The sequence below is a fragment of the Chinchilla lanigera genome, unplaced genomic scaffold (assembly GCF_000276665.1).
Source record: "Chinchilla lanigera isolate Chin_1 unplaced genomic scaffold, ChiLan1.0 scaffold00095, whole genome shotgun sequence".
NCBI lineage: Eukaryota > Metazoa > Chordata > Mammalia > Rodentia > Chinchillidae > Chinchilla > Chinchilla lanigera.
In genome coordinates, this window is record NW_004955496.1 from 553,399 (window position 1) to 568,492 (window position 15,094).

Below are 15,094 nucleotides of genomic sequence, written 5' to 3' on the forward strand. Positions count from 1 at the left end.
TGTCAGTTTGTTTATTGCTGAGGCTTGAACCCAGGGCTGTGGTGGATATTCAACACCACTGAGCTACATCCTCAGCCTACATGTTTTATTTATCAGAAAATTTGACTAGTTTATCTCTTCATATTGGGGTGATTTATTGACTACATTAAAGGTTTAGCTAGCGGAATGATATTGACGTCATAAGAAGCCTGGGCGCAGCCCCCAAATCCAGCACCTGATAAGTGTAACCCTGGGCAGTTTATCTTCTTTGTGTCTCATTTTCTGTCTATAACATGGAACGTGTGAAAATGATAGTACATACTTACGTAAAACACTTGGCATCACACCTGTCATGGGGTAATAAGTGTAGGGAACAGATAGGGTAAAGGCTTCAGTGAGCTTTATTAGGATCAGTAGGGAAACATTAAAAGCAGTTTCTGCCATACAGGTAGCCTCTGCAGTTAGGGAAATGAGAAAGACAAAGGAGGGAAAGAAAAACTAGACAGAGAGGGGCACCAGGTAGCACAATCACCATAAGAATTTATCAAGAGGAGATAACACTGAGGAAGCCAAAAATGAAAGTCCAGGACAGCCAGCTCCCTCAATCACCTGACAAAATGCAAGGGCGATAAGAGACAGCCACCTAAGGACTCTTACTTAGGTGTACACACGTAAGACACACATGCATGCATACACATATATACCTACACATATATACGTGTTTTCACTTTAACATCAGTAGTGCGCCAGATACACACATGTACCCATGTCCTTTACTTAATCATTAAGTAACTTGCCTTCCTAATAACCCCCTCCTTCACTTATTCATTACAAAGGTCCGGGGAGAAATCAAAGGGTCAGAGGTAATGTTGGCAGAAAAACTTGGGACCAAAGACAGTTCGGGGAACAGATCAGATACCAAGGAGCACCACCTGGGGGTCGGGAAGACACAAGACCCCAAGAAAAGGAGCCAGGGAAAGGACCTAATGGGCTTTTGGCTCTGAAGCCCTCTAGCACCTCTTTCTTTTCTACCTTTTCCCCAAATAAACTCTCTTTTGTTATATAAACTTTGCCTTTTTGTAGTTTTTACTGTTGCCGGGTAGGATCGTGGGGAGCTGCGTTCTCAGCAGAGCAGTGGTGTAGCATGACAAGTGTGAGGAGATGTCCACCGCTGGACTAACACAACCTCACAGCTCTTGGCTCATTTTTTCTGTTTCAGTATTACATTTTTTAAAAAAAACTGTCTTTGTTCCCTCACATTTCACAGGTTCTCTTTTACCCTTTCTCTAAACTTCTCTATAGATAGTACAACTACACTACCAACCTCGGGAGGTCAAACTGTTACTGCAAGGACAGGTGTCTCAGCCTGACCTGATAATCCAGGTTTTTTGTAGCCTGAAAGAATAAAGAGGAACACAGAGAAGTAGTAAGAAAGGCAGAGATCTAGTAAAGGAAAAGTACAGCCTATAAAACAGGAGTGAGCCCATGAGAAAACTCACTGACTCAGTGCAGGCCGTCCTGCTTTGGGTTTGAGGTTAAGGTGCGTTTGAGAGTTCCAAGCTGGTGGCACCGGTCAGTAATGAAAGTTCTCCCTCTAGAACAGAGGCTGGACCCAGAGGTGGCAACTCCAGTGAGTTCTGTGGTTGGTTTTTTTTGTTTTTTTTTGGTTTCCTAGAATTTGGGGAGTGGTCAATGGTGGTACAACTGAGAGCCTTCACCCTCATGTCCCACGGTAGGGTGTTTGATTTTCTGTGGGCCCTGATGGAACCAGCATAGCAAACAAAGCCCAACCACAGCACTAATGATGTTATAATAGTCCCGGAGTTACCCTTGCTTTCCCTAAGCTGCAATTACAGCACATGTTCCTGGCTCACGTTGAAGGGGGAAATTAAAATTTTAAATAACAAGATGTCCACCAAGACCAAGCGGACATGTCCAGCAGGCCCAATAACAAAATATTTCTTCCTTTGTGTAACCCTTGTCTCTACTGCCTTTGTGTAACTGATGGCCTTGCAATGTAATTTAAAATGCAACAGGACATTTCTTCCTTTGGATAACTCATGCTTTGTATAACTGATAGCCTTACAATGTAACTTGAGATGTTCAGACTCTTTGAGCAACCCATGATGTCACCCAGCCCTCTGATCATATGCACCACATCTGCCTTTGTACCTCCCTGCCCACTTTCCCTTTAAAAGCCCTGAAACCCGCCGGGTGGGGCTCTGGCTCTTTAGGAGAGATCCCAGTCAGAAGCCCACCTGTGTAATAAACTGCCTCCTAAACCTCCTCAGTGTCGTTTTTTTCCCATGTTTGGTCTGTTTTCTGGAACATCAGCGGTCTAGGAAGGGTGAAAGGGGCAGGAGTGTATTTTTAGGCTCAAGTGAGGACATAAAGAAAAGAAGGTGAGGGTAGGGCCTTGTGCCAGGTTGTTAAGGAATATGGTGAGGGCAGGATGCTCTTGCAGCCTCCAGGAGCTGGGAAGCATCTTCATCTGCTGTGAGCCTAAGGCTGGGAGGTCTGCCTCGCTGTCTCAGACCTCGGAAGCACAGTCCCTCGGCTTCTCCCCACAGCACTGACCTCTTTCCCGGGCTGCTGTCCTCAGCTTTCTTCCCAGCCTCTTCCTTCTGGTCTCTTTTCTCACTGTGCCCATCCCTACCACGGCAACAAAACAAAACAGTTCCCAGCGCTCGCAAATCCCAACCTGGATCCTGTTAGAAAATTCTTGGAAACAGCTGGGATAAGGAGAAAACTAGATATTTATAGCTCTGATAAAAAGTAGTGGAGTCGTTATTTATGGATCCTGCAGAGTGCCTGGGAAAAATAGATGTCACTGTAACTTGATAGTTACAAAATAACCTTGTGTAGGAAAATGGTGATTTCCTCAAGTTTTTATTTTGTTTTATTTGCTGCATTCAAATGCAGCCTGAGTCTTCCTTACCAGAGATGGAAATGTAGTTTACACCACCACATCATTTTTTTTCTTCTTGCACAAAGTCAAAGAAAGCATCTAAGTCACCCTGGTAATATTCGGGCACCACTGTGGCCTTGGTGGACGTCATTTTCCATTTTCCCTATCCACCAACCGCAGCCACCTCGGGCCACAAGGTCTGGGTAAGGACAGGAGGCGGCAAAGACTCCCCAAGGTCAGGCTGTGCTCTCCGTCTCCACGTCCAGCAGAGCTCATCTGTCGAGCAGGCAGAGGGGAACCGGGTCAGGCAGGCCATGGGCCTCAGTCTCCACTGAACCTGCAAGAGACAGGGGTACTGGAAAACTATGGCGACTGTTGAAATGTTTACAAATTAATCACAGTGAGACCCATTGCCATGAGTCTCCCTCAAAGTGCTCCCCCTTGCTCTGAACACATTTATCTCAAGGTTCCTGCCACTATCTGCAGCAGCTCTGCAAATCCTTTTTCGTGTCTCTAGTTGCTCCATCGTGGCTGCCTCGGTGTCGTGAATGGATTTCAAATGTTTCCCTTTCATTGTCATTTTTTTACTGTGGGCAAGAGCTAGAGTAGGACGGTGCCAAATTCGGTGACTAAGGCGTGTGAGGACACAGCGTCATGATTTTAGGAGCCTGCCTTTCTCTTGGGTGGCAATGGCAGCAGCATTTATGGTATTTTTTAAAAATCGTACCTCGTAAAGACACTCAGGAAAGAGGACTTGCAGGGCTCTTTCAGAGAGTGGCAAGGTCGATGGGTGTGTTCCAAGAGAGGGGGAGGATTTTGAGGGGGTTCATGACAATGTGTCTTTCACTAGCCATTTTGAAAATATCCACCGTACATTTGATCACACCGCGTACGACCATCTAGGAGGCTTTGTAAGAACCCGGATGCCAAGATGCGCACTACCACCGCGGACCCGCGCGATCACACGACTTGCGCCGCAGTAGCCTCAGCAGCTCCCGCATCCGCGTGAGACCCGGTCGGCGCACCTGGGAGCCCAGACGGGCTGAGGCCCCGCCCCGCGTCGCGCCAGTGACGCCACACCCGTGACGCCACGCCCCTGCGCAGGCGCACTGGGCGGCCGGTGGGAGCAGGAGGCGTGGACGCAGCAGCCGGGCGCCGGGGCGCCGGGGCTCAGACGGGGCGCGCGCGCATGGCCCGGCCCCCGCCTCCCGCGCTCGTGCTCGCGCTGCTGATGCTCCTGGCCCGCGCGGTGGGGTGCGAGGAGGCGGCCGCGACCACCGACTGGAGAGCCACGCTGAAGACCATCCGCAACGGCGTGCACAAGATCGACACGTACCTGAACGCCGCGCTGGACCTGCTGGGCGGCGAGGACGGGCTGTGCCAGTACCGCTGCCGCGACGGTGAGCGGGCCGCGGGCCAACCGGCCGGGCCTGCGCTCTTACCCTCATTTATTTATTTTTAACGGAATTGCAGAGTTGCAGTGGAGTTGCCAAGTCTTTACTGGAATTGCGCAGAGTTGCCCAAGGACTTAGAGAATTCTGGCAATGGAGTCGAGCCGACTTTTAGCTTTCTAATTTTGCTCTGGTAAATGAGTCGTCTGAACGTGCAGAGCTAACCGAGAATTTTAAAATTCATGCCGTATTCACTTTTTCCAGAATTGGTGTTTTTTCTTGGGCAAAGGTGCAAGGAATGAATTGCGACCTTTGAACAGACTGTGTGCGCGGTTGTTGAGGTAGCGTTTAACAGCTGGGACAGCCTGAGACTTGACAGTGCGCTCTCCTCGGATAGCGGTGAACCCCTGCGCCTTGTTGGTCAATACTATATAATTTTTTTCATTTGTGCCTTTCCTACTTTTTCAAACTAAAATTCGATTGGAATCCGAGAATTTATTTTGTGGCAGTGTGGGTAATAAGTATTTCAGGGAGAGATTTGGGGCTTTTTAGAGCACTTTTTTGAATGTTTAAATATTTTAATACTTCGGAGAAGTACTTTGGCCTCTGTTTAGAAATTCACTGTTAAGATAGCAGTTGGGAAATCACATTTCCAGTAGGATTCGCCGAAGCCTGGGTCAGTTAATGCTGGCGGTTGGGAAAAGCAGAGAACTCCAGGTCTTCGGGTAAAACCCTATCGTAGGTATAGATGAGCTTAAAGGAGCCTGTGTCGTGCAGAACGGTGATGCTGCGAGGCATCAGGAAGGATGCTTTTCCTGTAGCTTTCATTAGAAGTACTTAGTCATTCTCCTTCTTTGCAGATACGCAAATATTAGAGTCTGGACCACACGTTAAGTGTTGTTCTAATTGAAGGTGTAACTCTGAACAACAGACTCCCTGTGCACGGAGCGTATGGTCAGCGGGAGAGATGGGCCGAGCACTAAGAAGCAAGTAAACCGGCAGACCCAGCGCTGCAGAGCGACTGTAGTTGCCCTGGCTTGGAGAACATCAGTCACAAAACTGCAGTGTAGTGTTGAGAGTGGTTCAGGGATGGCCTGGCTGATAGAGTATTTGAGCTGAAATCTGAAAATGGTAAAAGTGAGGTTTTGGTAAGCTGGAGAGAGAGCAGTCGGGGCAGAGGACCCCAGTCAGGGGCCAGTCATGAGGATGACTCAGTTTCTGGGTTGAGACAGAGGAGGTGCAGTTGCCCTTTTATAGAAGATTTGGAAGAAGTCATTGTTAAAAACTTAACTATGAGCCCCTTGGTTGTAGAGTTTATTTACATATAAAATACTTCTTCAGTTGAATGGATACTTCCCTCATTGAAAGACTATTTTCATCTTTCCTTTTATTTAATATGTTTGGCATCTTCCATGAGCCTCACAAAATTTGCCAGTTAGAGTCGGGTCGGTAGCATAAAAATCACAAGTGAGTTTGAGAACTGAAATGGTGTGCTTCAGTGCAGGTCCTTTTGTGTGTTGGTAAGTGCTCTCTTCTCAGTGACCATGTGGTGTGGATTCACCATGCTGATAATTCCAACTGGATGAGAGGTATCCTTTTACTTTCTTTACCTAAGAACTCTCCTGGACCAGTGACTCGTTCTTTTCATGCTTTGGCATGCAAGTGATCATCAAATCAGAACCACACAGAAACAGATCCCAAAGCTAGAAGAGCACAGTGATTAAGGGATATTTTTTAGTTGCAATAAAGAGATCAAGGGAGCTTAATTACAAAAGAAAACAGAGTTAATGGCGGGGAGATGGTTGGAGTCAAAGGCACAAGCTTGTGTTCAGCTGTCCTTGCTTGACCTCAGGCATGGCACATAGAGCCTGGCTCCTTACTCAGCCCTCCTCTGGTGGTGAGAAGAGGGCTGTATTGACAGTGCAGTAAGGTTATTTAGGGGAACAAATTTTTTCTCCCTGACATCAGAGAAGATTTAAAGAAGCTTCCTTTGAAAAATGTGAAATGTTTTTAGATTATGAGTAAGTCATCATTACTGCAGTGATGGATACTTTAAGAGGCTCCCTCTGGCTTTGTACTGACAGTTAAAAGCCATGGGACGTGGAGAACCAGAGTGGAGACAGGATGGTCACGTGAGAGTCACTACAGAAGGTGGTGATAGTTCTGTCAGGTTGCTAGCAGAAGTGATGAGAAGCTTTTAGCTGTGGGATATATTTTGAAGGAAGACCCTAAAGAATTTTCCCATGGCTTGAAAGTAAGGTATGAATAAAAAATAGTGCCAGAGTTCTTGGCTAAATCTACTAAAAGATGGAGTTGCCATGAACTGAAATGGGGAATGCAATGGAAAGGGCAGTTTGGGGACATTAGGAAAGTAGGGTACTTGTATACTTTTGAGAGTGACGGAGTAGAGTGGAAACACTGTTAAAGGAGAGGGAGGGTTGCAGAGCCAGTCACATCCCTGGAAAATTAGAAGCGTGGGGTTGTGCACAGAGATTGGCCGGGTGCAGCTGGGACATCCCTGGTCCCAGGAAGGAAGTCAGGATTGGGCACAGGGGTCACGGGGGAGATGCCCAGGGTCTCCTGGCTGCCTCAGTTCCCAGTGAGGTAAGAGCCAGTGTCATCAGCCGAGAGAGTCAGAGATGTGATCAGGAAAAACACCAGTAAGAGTCCCATGCAGATGAACTACAATCACCTGTGTCTGGGATGCAGGTGGGGAGCCTCCGCTGTGCTGTCCTTAGGCTGACATCTTTGTGCCCCCGGCTGCCCACCTTCCTCTTAGGCATCTCATCTGCTTCGTATTCTTTCAGGTGATAAAAGTTCTGTTTGGGAGTATTTACATCAAATTTAGAAAAATTATATGTAGAAAAGAACTGATGTCTCAATCCACCCAAATGTTTAAATTTCCACTATCCATGCAGATGACAAAACATAAAACATGGGGGAAAAGGAAGTGCTGTTTACTCATAAAGTGAGATTAGTGAGTAGCTTTCCATACAGGTGGACCAGGGGATTTGCTGTGGTTGTTGTGAATTCTTCCCCAGATCTTGTTTTTCTTAGCTTTTATACTGTACCTGCTTATAGGGCCTAAAGAACAGTAGCCTCAGTACATCACCGTGCTTTGGTTTGACTCTAATTTTTTTTTTCATTATTGAGTTTTGCTTTGTAAAAAGCTAGCACTACATAAATGTTGGGCTTTTAAATGTTCAGCAGCTTATCATTTATAATTTTGGTATTTGAACCAATTTAATAAACCAGTTTCTATATAACTTGTTAGAAATAATTATTTTAATGTAAAGGTGACTTTAGAGCATCCAGACACTTTACAGTGTTTCAGGAAGCTGAGCGCAGTATAATTCCTGTAGTATGGGAGATGGAGTCAGGCAAGTTCAAGTCCAAGCTGGGTAGCTTAGCAAAACCTGTCTCAACCGGGCTGGGGATTTAGCTCAGCGGTACAGTGCCTGCCTGGCAAGCGCAAGGTCGTGAGTTCGATTCCCAGTACTGGAAACAAACAAATAAACAAACAAATCCTGTCTCAAAAAGAGGGGGAAAAATTTTATATATATGGGGGGATGCAAAAAGATGTATACATACTTCAGGAAAAGAAAAACTTGTGTAAATATTTTAGTACTAAATTTATTGAGACATAATGAAGTTAATACAAGTTATCTTTGGCCTCTACAATTATAAGAGGTGCTCAAAGTGGTGACCATTAGCTTCAGACATTTATTAGTACAGTGAGCTTCTGTGTGGGCAACCTTGGTCACTGAGATTGCTGCACATGCATTTTCAATTTCTTCTCTAAGGGCCTGCGGTGTAGTGCATGTTCTGTGATACAGGACATCCTCTCCCTCCCCGACATGAGAGTAGTACCATGTGTTGAAAAAACAGCCTTTTTTTTTTTTTTTCCTGAAGTGTGTACATTTTTTTGACAAATTCTATTTACATAATCTGGGATGTAGCTTACTGGAAAGGCCTGGGGTTCAAACTTTATACTGAAAAAAAAAAAGTTTCAGGAAGATATTTACTTCCAATTTTGTGATTTGCTGTGGGTAAGGAATAATTTCATCACAGACTGTTTCTCATGTTTTAATACAGTAAGCTTGGTGTGTGCCAGGCATATTTTGAGCAAAACAGCATTCCTGTTGGCACACAAACACACCGTTGTGCTGTTTGGTCATATATGCTAGGGGAAAAAAAATCAAAAGTAACCCTGTTGCGTAATGAATGTGGAAGGAGGCGTCCTGTTGCAGATGAGGTGAGCTGGGAAGGTTTTCTGAGTCAGTGACATTTAACAGGTTGTCTTCCCAAAAGAGCAAATACAGTGTCCCTTTTCCAGCCGTGCTGAGGGACCAGCTTTACCAGCGTTTATTTCGTGGTGTTACTGTCCAGTGTTCCACATACAGAAGGGGTTAGGGCTTTGTTACTCGGTCTTCTCAGCTTCTCTCTGTAGCACATTTGTGAGCACTCCCCTGGTTGGGATGGCAGCCTCCTCCGCAGATCCCTTGCATTGTCTCTCTTTCTCTGCATTCTTCTGGAGTAGGCACATTTGTCACTTGTTTTTCCTAACTTCATTTGCTTCTCATCATTCTTCTATTCAAAAGTATTATCTTTTTATGAAATGAGGAAATGTCTGCATATGTTAACATACGTTGAAAGTCATACATGTTACAAATAGTACAGTGAGGAAAGGTCCTGTGAAAATGTGAATATGTTGTTCTGTTCGGGCTGCTGTCACAAAATGCTATACACTGGTGTCTTTTTTTTTGGTACTGCGAATTGAACTCAACCTTGTACTTGCCAGGCAGGTGCTGTGCTGCTGAGCTATATCCCTGGCCAACTGGTGTCTTATAAGCAAAAGAAATTTCTCCCTCAGGGTTCCAGATCCTGGAAAGTACAGACCCGGGTGCTGGCTGATTGGGTGTCCCATGAGGGCCCACATCCCGATTCGTTGATGGAGTTGTCTTGCCTTGGCCTTGCAGTGGGAGAGGCCAGATGGCTTTCTGACTTCCAGTTAAGAGCCCTCATTCGTCATGAGGGTCCCCCTGGTGACTGGCTCACCCTTCAGCAGCTGTACCTCCTGGTAGCAGGGCTCTGGTGATTAGGTTTCACCTCATCGATGGACCTGCCAGAGACCACGTCCTTCCAGCTCTCTGGTAGAGGACGGAGGAGCAGTGACGTAGGCGTCAGGGGGGAAGAGTGTCTACAGGGACAGCTAGTCTGAGGCAAGAGGAGACCTGGAATGTCTGGGAACCAGCAAAGGGGGCCGATGTGATGGATTGAAAGAGGCTGTGCTAAAAAGAAGTGGTCCAAGAAGGCACAGGAAGGCCAGATTCCATAGGCCTTAAAGGCTTGGCAGACTTTGGCTTTTGCTCTGAATAAGATGGGGACTCAGCAGCAGGATTTGGAATAGAAGAAAGCCTGGATCCCGTGTGTAATTGGGAGCGCGCACTGAGGTTCAGTGTCGAGATGGGACCATGGCTGGGAGTGGTATGGCTGGAAGAGCCAAACTGGGGAGATCAGTTAAGAGTGGGGTGTTGAGGAGGAGTCAGGAGCAGTGTGTCATGAGGGTGGAGCCACCAGGAAGTGCCCTTGGGCTGAATGGAGAGTGTGAGAGTAGTCGAGAAGGGCGGGGATGTTTACTCTGAACGCCAGGAAGGAGGGAGTTGCCTGTAACTGAGAAGAGCAGGTCTGAGGTGGAGTGGAGAGGGACGCCTAGGGCCCTCCAGGAACATGGCATGTTTCCCTTTGTAGGCTGTGCAAGTGGGAAGCTGAACCATGCCCTGTTGCATAGGAACGCCAGACTAAGGGCCGTAGATGGAGAGCTGGGCATGTGGCTCAGCAGCACAGCATCTGCCAGGCAGGCGCGAGGTCCTGAGTTCAATTACCAGTACCAAAAAAATAAAAAGCAGTAGATGGAAGGGGACATAAAAAGGATTAAGGTGTGTTACCGACTCCCCTCAAAGAGTGTGATCATTGTCTTGCAAACATGGACTAATAAACATAAAAATTTCTTAAACACCCTTGAGGGATCAGTGTCTATGGTAGCCCAAAGCATTCATTTATCCTGAAAGGCCCAGAAGTAACCCTTCTTGGGCGGTGCTGGAGAAGCCAGGCCCCCTCTGCCACCAGCTTCCTCCTCTTAACGTATCCTACCCGTTCCTTCAGGATGGTGGAGCAGCCCCAGCTGTGCTGCCACGAGGTCCGATTTGGAGGCGCCTCCATCGGCTCAGCTGAGCAGGGAACTTCTCAGCCCCTAGCTGAAATCATTTTTCCATCATTGCTTTGACTTATTTTGATGGCTAAGTATTCTGAATTGCTTTTTTCTCTCTTTACTTTTGGAGGGTAACCTATGTTAATTTCAGTCTTGTAGCACTATTAGTTGGATGATAATTGGTGGAATACTTTGTGTCTCTCTTACCTGTCCCATGTGGGCTGTTATTTGGAAACTATATTATGGTTATATCTGAAATAAGTGGAACATTTCATTCTTAGGATAAAGATGGATGGTAGCCCCAGTTGTTTCTGAAAGGCTTACCAGGTAAAGCAAAGAGTTGGCCCATTTAGTGTTGCCCTAAGGGACGGAGTGTTGCTTAGCAGCAGAAGAGAGAGCCTCTTTACAGTTGGTAGCATCCCACTGTGGAGTAGGCTACTTCTGGATGCAGGAGGGTTGTGGGGCACAGGCAGAGCACAGAGGTGCCTGGGGTGTTGAAGTGATTCTGCATTACCTGGGTTTGATATTTTTGAAGTTCCCTCTAGAATCGAAGATTGCAACGATGACATCATTTTTCTTCTTGCTACTGAACCATGGGTGCCATTGGGGAGCAGAGCGTTATTGAGTAAGAGTTCCCCAGGTGCAGCTGATTTCCTTATTAGCTGTACCTGGTGTGTAACTTTGGAATCACTGCAAGTGCAGGATGAGCTTCTGTATGTTTGGACAGAATAGCATTATGCATAATGATTACATTGTATGAACTGCTGTGTGTGTATATATGTGCACATTAGCATGTATTGCATATTTTCTGCCACAGGAGAAATAATTAGACAAATTAGGCAGTAATTAGATAAATTAGATTCCTAGTGCTCTCAAAATAAAGACAATCACACGCTGAACATGGTAGTGCATGTCTATAATCACTGTTACTTAGGAGGCTGAGGCAGGAGGATTGCAAATTCAGGACAGTCAGGGCAACTTAGTGAGATGCAGGCTTACAGCAGCACCACTTATAATAGCTGAATTTTGGAAGTGGCCTGTGTGTCCATCAGCAGATGAACTGATAAAGAAAATGTGGTCTTTGCACACAGTTGAGCACTGCTCTGCTAAAAGCACAGATTTGAGTCAGCTGTAGGAAAATGGATGCACCTTGAGAGTATAATGTAAAGTGAAATAAAACAGACAGCAAGCTGAAATATTGCATGGTTTCTCTTGTGTGAGAGCCCCAAAGTGTAAATAAATTAAAGGGCAAAATAAAAGATAGATAAAAGGATACAGAAAAATGGATCTTTTGCAAATGGGAAGGGGACCAAGAGATAGAGGTGGGAAGACGTGAAAAGAATTAAGATGCATTATGTACATGCACCATCTGCACGAGGAATACCATCACCAGTACTACATGTGTACTAATAAAAATGAAAAATAAAATAAAAACAGGTGGGGGCTATAGCTCCATGGTACAATGCTTACCTCACCACGTAGGAAGCCCTGGGTTCAATCATTGGAACTGCAAAAACAAAAAAATGTCCAAGCCTTGTGTAACACATTTAGATCTGAGTATTTTATTTCTGTTGTATTTGAAAATTAATTCTGACACCATTTACATTTTATAGGATCGAAGCCTTTTCCACGCTATGGGTATAAACCCTCCCCGCCGAATGGGTGTGGCTCTCCACTGTTCGGTGTTCACGTAAGTATTGGGTTTTATCTGATCCCTCTTCCCGCTGGCAGGCCTGATGCTTTGGATAATGCAGGACTGAAGGTGTGCTCAGCTTCGCAGTGTTGTCTGTTGTTATAGTGGTTGGGTTTGCCGCTTTCCTTTTTGGCAAAGCATTTAATAACTGTTAGCAAAACTAAATGGGATAAAATTAATGTTTATATTTGAATGCTGTTCATATTAACACCATTTAAATTATATTTCATTATGTCAACAGCACAATGTAAGTTTCAAGTACAGAAGTAATACTACCTACTGGAGAAAAGCAGAGATAAAGCATAATTTCTGTGTTAAGGAAAGGCAAAATGGGGTGGCATTGTGTGGTTGTTGGGAAGCTGGACCTGAGCTGGTAACTGTGAGGAGAATATGAGCGTGATTCTTGTACACCTGTACACCTGTACACAGGGGCTTTGTGAGTTAAAGATAAGTTACAGATTCAGATAATGGTATCTTTAGGGGATGAATAAATACTTAAGGCCTAAAAATAAAGAACAGTGTTTGAGTTGTGGATGCTTACCGTTTTTCTGTGGCATTTCATATAAAGTACATATTATTTGGGGGAAGGGTACAGCATATTTTGAAATATCCAAAAATCATACTTGCCTAGCCTCTGGAAAAATCTTTAGATGACTTTAGCCTTATCTTGTGTTTTGGAAACTACAGTATGTTCTGTGTTTGGACTATTGGGAGTGCATTTGTTACTGGCAGATAACCGAGAATCTAGCGCTGCAGAATAGGGAACAGTGAGCAGGACTGAGACACGGTCATGGGTGAGCATGGTCAGTGTGCTGGGGAGATTTAGCCAGGCTTGGTAATCCCAACACTTGGAAGGCTGAGGCAGAAGGATTGCCTTGAGTTCAAGGCCAGCCTGGGCTACCTGATGAGTTCAGGACAGCCTGAACTCCATAGTAAGACCCTGTCTCAAAAAAAGAGTGATAGGGAGACCTATAACGGGGACATTTATAGACAGAAGAGGCCTTTGGAGTTACCCATGCAGCACTGTCATTTATTTCTGGTAAGGCTGTTTGAACGCAGTGCCTCAGCGGAGGCCCTTTGATCCTGTTGACCACAGCCCACCCCAATGCTCTTGCAGCTGAACGTCGGCATCCCTTCTCTGACCAAGTGCTGCAACCAGCACGATCGGTGCTACGAGACCTGTGGTGAGAGCAAGAACGACTGTGACGAGGAGTTCCACTTCTGCCTGTCCAAGATCTGCCGGGGTGTGCAGAAGACGCTGGGCCTGGCTCAGAACGTGCAGGGTGAGCACCACCCAGCGGGCTGGGGTGGAGCAGCTGGAGCCTCAGTTTTGCTGTAGCAGTTACTAACAGAACTCTGCTGATCTCACAGCCCCTTTGCTGTGCTGAGCTGAGGAACTCGTGGGTTTTCTTTGTAATCTGAAATGACATAGTCATGGAAGCAGACCATGTTAGGAAACCAGAGAGGAGGCTGCCTAGGCCCGAGAATAGGTCTCTAGTCACTGAGAACCTAAAGACTGAGATCCTGAGTGAGTACTGTAACAAACCTCAGCAAACCTCAGTAGACCAGGGGCTTAGAGACACAGACTCCTCCTTCGCTCTGTTCTGGAGGCTGGGAGGCCCAAGACACCGCACACTCACTGTCCTGTATGGGCCACTTGCTGTCTCAGAGCACGCTCCTTCCGCCATGCCATCTCAGGATGGGAGGGACGCTTGGTGATGGGGCTCCAGGCACCTCCCTCCGGCCTCACCACTGGTTCCATCAGCCTGGAGGTGAGGACATTGCCGTAACCCATTTTAGAGAAGCTCAGCATGTTAGAATTCTCTAGATAGTCTCATACCATAGATCTGGATCTGAAGTCCTAATGACAAACATCACGGGAGAAATCTCGGCCCTGAGCGAAGCTGGAGTCCAGCACACTTTGCACGCTTTGGGCAGGGCGGGGGTGGGGGACAGGCTACACTGATCATGTTTTGATAGACACCATTACTTGTCTAGTACAAAACATTTGAAGGCAGACAAAAATAGGACACGGAAGGGAGATGAAAGCCGAGTCCGCAGGCACATGCAGCGTGAGATTGGTGCTGGCTGGGGAGGCTCGGGCTGGGACATGGCTGGGGACACAGGTGGACAGCATCGGGCTGTGCAGCTGCCCACTGTCATTGCCTTCTCTCTGCAGCCTGTGAGTCAGTGGTGGAGCTCCTGTTCGATAGTGTCATCCATCTGGGCTGCAAACCATACCTGGACAGCCAGCGAGCCGCCTGTTGGTGTCACTATGAGGAGAAGACCGATCTCTAAGAAGAACCGACAGCTGGGGACTGGCGAGGACGGAGGATTTCACTTTTGCCGGAGAACTGATGTTGTCACAGCATAAAGCTGCCTGGTTTTTGGTGAAGGGTTCATTTTAAGACCTAACAAGACTGTATTTTGATGTTAAAACCTGTAAATAAAAACACACACATAAAGAAAACAGCTGGGTATGGTGGCACATGCCTGTAATCCCAACACTCGGGGGGCTGAGGCAGGAGGATCATCAGGAGTTCAAGACCAGCCTGGGCTACATAGCAAGACCCTGTCTCAAAAAAAAAAAAAAAAAGTTGGGGAGGTGGAGAGGGTGTGCCTGCCTTTTTAGGTGTCTTTCTGGACGTTGCTGCCTCAGTGGCCAAATTATCTTGACCAGTGTCAAAAACAGGAATGTGCTAGGGAAGACATTTTGAAAAGAAGAGTGTATAACTGTCAGAAGAGTATATATATTTTTAAAAATATAATCGAATATTTCATTCACTATAAGGTCTATTCAACATTATCTTTGGAAATAAAGGGAAATCTTCACTTACAAGTACTATTTGCTTACTATAAAATTTTCAATAAACATCTGTGCCTGGAAGGAGTGGACTTCATTTTTTTCTGTA

At 46.2% G+C, this 15,094-nt stretch overlaps 1 protein-coding gene and 1 long non-coding RNA gene across 2 annotated transcripts; one reads left to right on the top strand and one right to left on the bottom strand.

Moving 5' to 3' along the window:
• Positions 1–2,852: 2,852 nt before the first annotated feature.
• Positions 2,853–3,945, bottom strand: LOC102025597. Its single transcript, XR_264171.2, has 2 exons — positions 3,762–3,945; positions 2,853–3,224 (listed from the first exon to the last, which is right to left on the bottom strand). It is a non-coding gene; the product is annotated as an uncharacterized LOC102025597 (long non-coding RNA).
• A 35-nt stretch (positions 3,946–3,980) lies between these two features.
• On the top strand, positions 3,981–14,702 carry Pla2g12a (phospholipase A2, group XIIA). Its single transcript, XM_005406188.1, has 4 exons — positions 3,981–4,287; positions 12,103–12,179; positions 13,300–13,465; positions 14,362–14,702. Exons 1-4 carry the CDS (start codon positions 4,077–4,079, stop codon positions 14,478–14,480), a joined length of 573 nt encoding a protein of 190 aa, XP_005406245.1. The 5' UTR covers positions 3,981–4,076; the 3' UTR covers positions 14,481–14,702.
• Positions 14,703–15,094: the final 392 nt, after the last annotated feature.